Source organism: Triticum dicoccoides, chromosome 3B (genome assembly GCF_002162155.2).
Source record: "Triticum dicoccoides isolate Atlit2015 ecotype Zavitan chromosome 3B, WEW_v2.0, whole genome shotgun sequence".
In the NCBI taxonomy this organism is placed as follows: Eukaryota; Viridiplantae; Streptophyta; class Magnoliopsida; order Poales; family Poaceae; genus Triticum; species Triticum dicoccoides.
The window spans coordinates 9812005-9814590 of record NC_041385.1 but is presented as its reverse complement, the minus strand read 5'-3'; the positions used below and the strand labels follow the sequence as shown (position 1 = coordinate 9814590).

General features: G+C 49.5%; 1 protein-coding gene across 2 annotated transcripts in view; it reads left to right on the top strand.

The window, feature by feature from the left end:
- The window catches only part of LOC119274340 (beta-fructofuranosidase, insoluble isoenzyme 3-like), a 2875-nt gene extending 1323 nt beyond the window's left edge, over window positions 1-1552 (top strand). For both annotated transcript variants that reach the window (XM_037555009.1, XM_037555010.1), the window contains 4 exons: window positions 53-542; window positions 651-1054; window positions 1169-1262; window positions 1358-1552. In XM_037555009.1, coding sequence (XP_037410906.1) covers window positions 53-542; window positions 651-1054; window positions 1169-1262; window positions 1358-1552 — 1183 coding nt within the window. The remainder of the gene's footprint in view (window positions 1-52; window positions 543-650; window positions 1055-1168; window positions 1263-1357) is intronic.
- The last annotated feature ends 1034 nt before the right edge of the window (window positions 1553-2586 follow it).

Below are 2586 nucleotides of genomic sequence, written 5' to 3'. Positions count from 1 at the left end.
TTGTGCTATGATTATACATAAAGAATATATGTTGTACCTGATATATGTGCAGACACTGGAGGTTGGTGGTGGGCACCAAGGAGAACATGAAGGGGATTGCGGTGTTGTACCGGAGCCGAGACTTCAAGAAGTGGGTCAAGGCGCGCCACTCCTTGCACGCCGGGCTCACCGGAATGTGGGAATGTCCTGACTTCTACCCCGTGGCGGTGGCCGGAGGCAGCCGTCACCACCAGAGCGGTGTGGACACCGCGGAGTTGCACGACCGTGTTGTGGCCGAGGAGGTCAAGTACGTGCTCAAGGTGAGCTTAGAACTGACACGATACGATTACTACACAGTTGGCACATACGACCACGACAAGGAGAGGTACACCCCCGACCGCGCCTTCCCGGACAATGATTACGGCCTGCGCTACGACTATGGCGACTTCTACGCCTCCAAGTCCTTCTTTGACCCGGCCAAGAAACGACGAGTGCTCTGGGGCTGGGCCAATGAGTCTGACACCGTTACCGACGACCGCCACAAGGGCTGGGCCGGCATCCAGGTCACTAGCTACGCTTGCACATGAACAAATTATTTTTGCTAGTATGTTTTCAACCGTACATGCTGAGAGCCTGAGATCGAGACGTATTGTTGTTGCTGATTTCCTCAGGCGATACCAAGGAAGATTTTCCTGTCGCGAAGCGGGAGGCAGCTGATCCAGTGGCCAGTGGAGGAGGTCAAGTCGCTGCGCTCAAAGCACGTAAATGTCAGCAGCAAGGCCGTCAAGGGCGGCGAGTACTTCAAGGTCACCGGCTTCAAAACTGTGCAGTCGGACGTGAAGGCGGCGTTCACCATCAGGAATCTGGACAAGGCGGAGAAGTTCGACCCGGCGTGGCGGACCGACGCACAGGGGCTATGCAAGAAGTTCAACTCACATGTCAAGGGCGGCGTTGGGCCGTTCGGGCTCTGGCTGCTGGCCTCCGACGACCTCAAGGAGAGGACGGCCGTCTTCTTCAGGGTGTTCAAGACCAACGACACCAGTTACGTCGTCCTCATGTGTAATGACCCGACAAGGTAACATATAAGATATAACTCACTAAAATCACATTACATGGTATAAAACTTGCAATGTTGGATTATACATGCATCCAGATCCAACAGTAATTCCCAATGATCGCTATCAAATAGGTCGTCATACGAGTCGCAGATCTACAGGCCGACCTTTGCCGGCTTTGTCAACGTCGACATAGCCAAGACCAAGAAGATCGCCCTCAGAACATTGGTACGTATATATGTAACCACATAATCAGTGTATGCTCTGGAGTGGATTAAACCGTTGCAAGAGTGGTCTAAGCCATGTCGCGAACTTCATTTCAGATTGACCATTCTGTGGTGGAGAGCTTCGGAGCCGGCGGAAAGACGTGCATCCTGACAAGAGTTTACCCAAGGAAAGCCATCGGCGACGACGCACACCTCTTCGTCTTCAACAACGGCGAGTCGGACATCAAGGTCACCAACCTGCACGCGTGGGAGATGAAGACCCCCACGATGAACAAGCTGCTGGAGCAGTAGCAGCGGCCTAGAGGATCGAGGAGTAGAAGTAGCCTAGCCTAGCCATAGCTAGCTAGCTTATTAGTTTGGCTGAGATGGATCAATTAGGAGAGGCTGAAGTTAAAAATGTAGTTGTACACTTGCTGCCCACGGAAACATGGGAATGAATAAAGGTTTTAGTGGATGAGTCCATTTTCACCTTGAAGAATTGCAGATCAGTTTATGTCCCTTTTTGTTCGACAAGCTGCTGCTGAACTTCCAGTTAAATATCTCCAAGAGATTTCTAGTTTGTTTTGACATGCACATTTTCTAAGGTGTTATTTTGATGTACATATGTTATTTAATTGTCAATTAAGAAAACTACATTTTTGTTCTTCTCGTCCTGGCTGCAAGCTGAGATGTAACTAAACCAGCAATAGGTTGAAATTTGTGAGAGCAACTGTAACGTAAAGTTTCTGTGGAGTATGTGGTTTGGTACATGGCGGCTGGAGCTATATGAAGGTTCAACATCATCAGTTATTAGTGCTACTTACTTGAAGCTCCGGCCTTGACCATAACCTGATAATAATGTTGTACGAGCATAATAATATCCTCAGTTGAGCAACAAAGTACTCATAAGAGCAACAAAGTGCTCTTTCCGTGGTTCGGATAAAATATGATACACACTAGGACTGATGTGAACCCTTTTTTTTGAGAATGCCATTGCCATCTTGAAAGTCCTTTGAGCATTGTTAAGTCCATGTTAAAAAACTAAGAAGATTATCTCACAGAAAATATGAGTTAACTATGAAGACAAAATGTGACTGCTGAGAAGTAGATGAGGATGCGTGACTTTGAATATTCTCTATCCTGGGCCACCCCGAGTCCTTCCTCGACTCACCTGCAAGTATACCTAGTCATCTCCCGGGCCGGGCTTCAGGCGGGGCCTGCCAAAGCCCGAGGCAGAAAACCTAGGCCCGAGCCCAGCCTGGCTACCGGGCCTTGTTTTTGGGTCCAAGCCTGGCCTGAAAGTGATAAAGCCCGTCGGGTCTTGGGCCATGGGCCGGGCCCCTTGA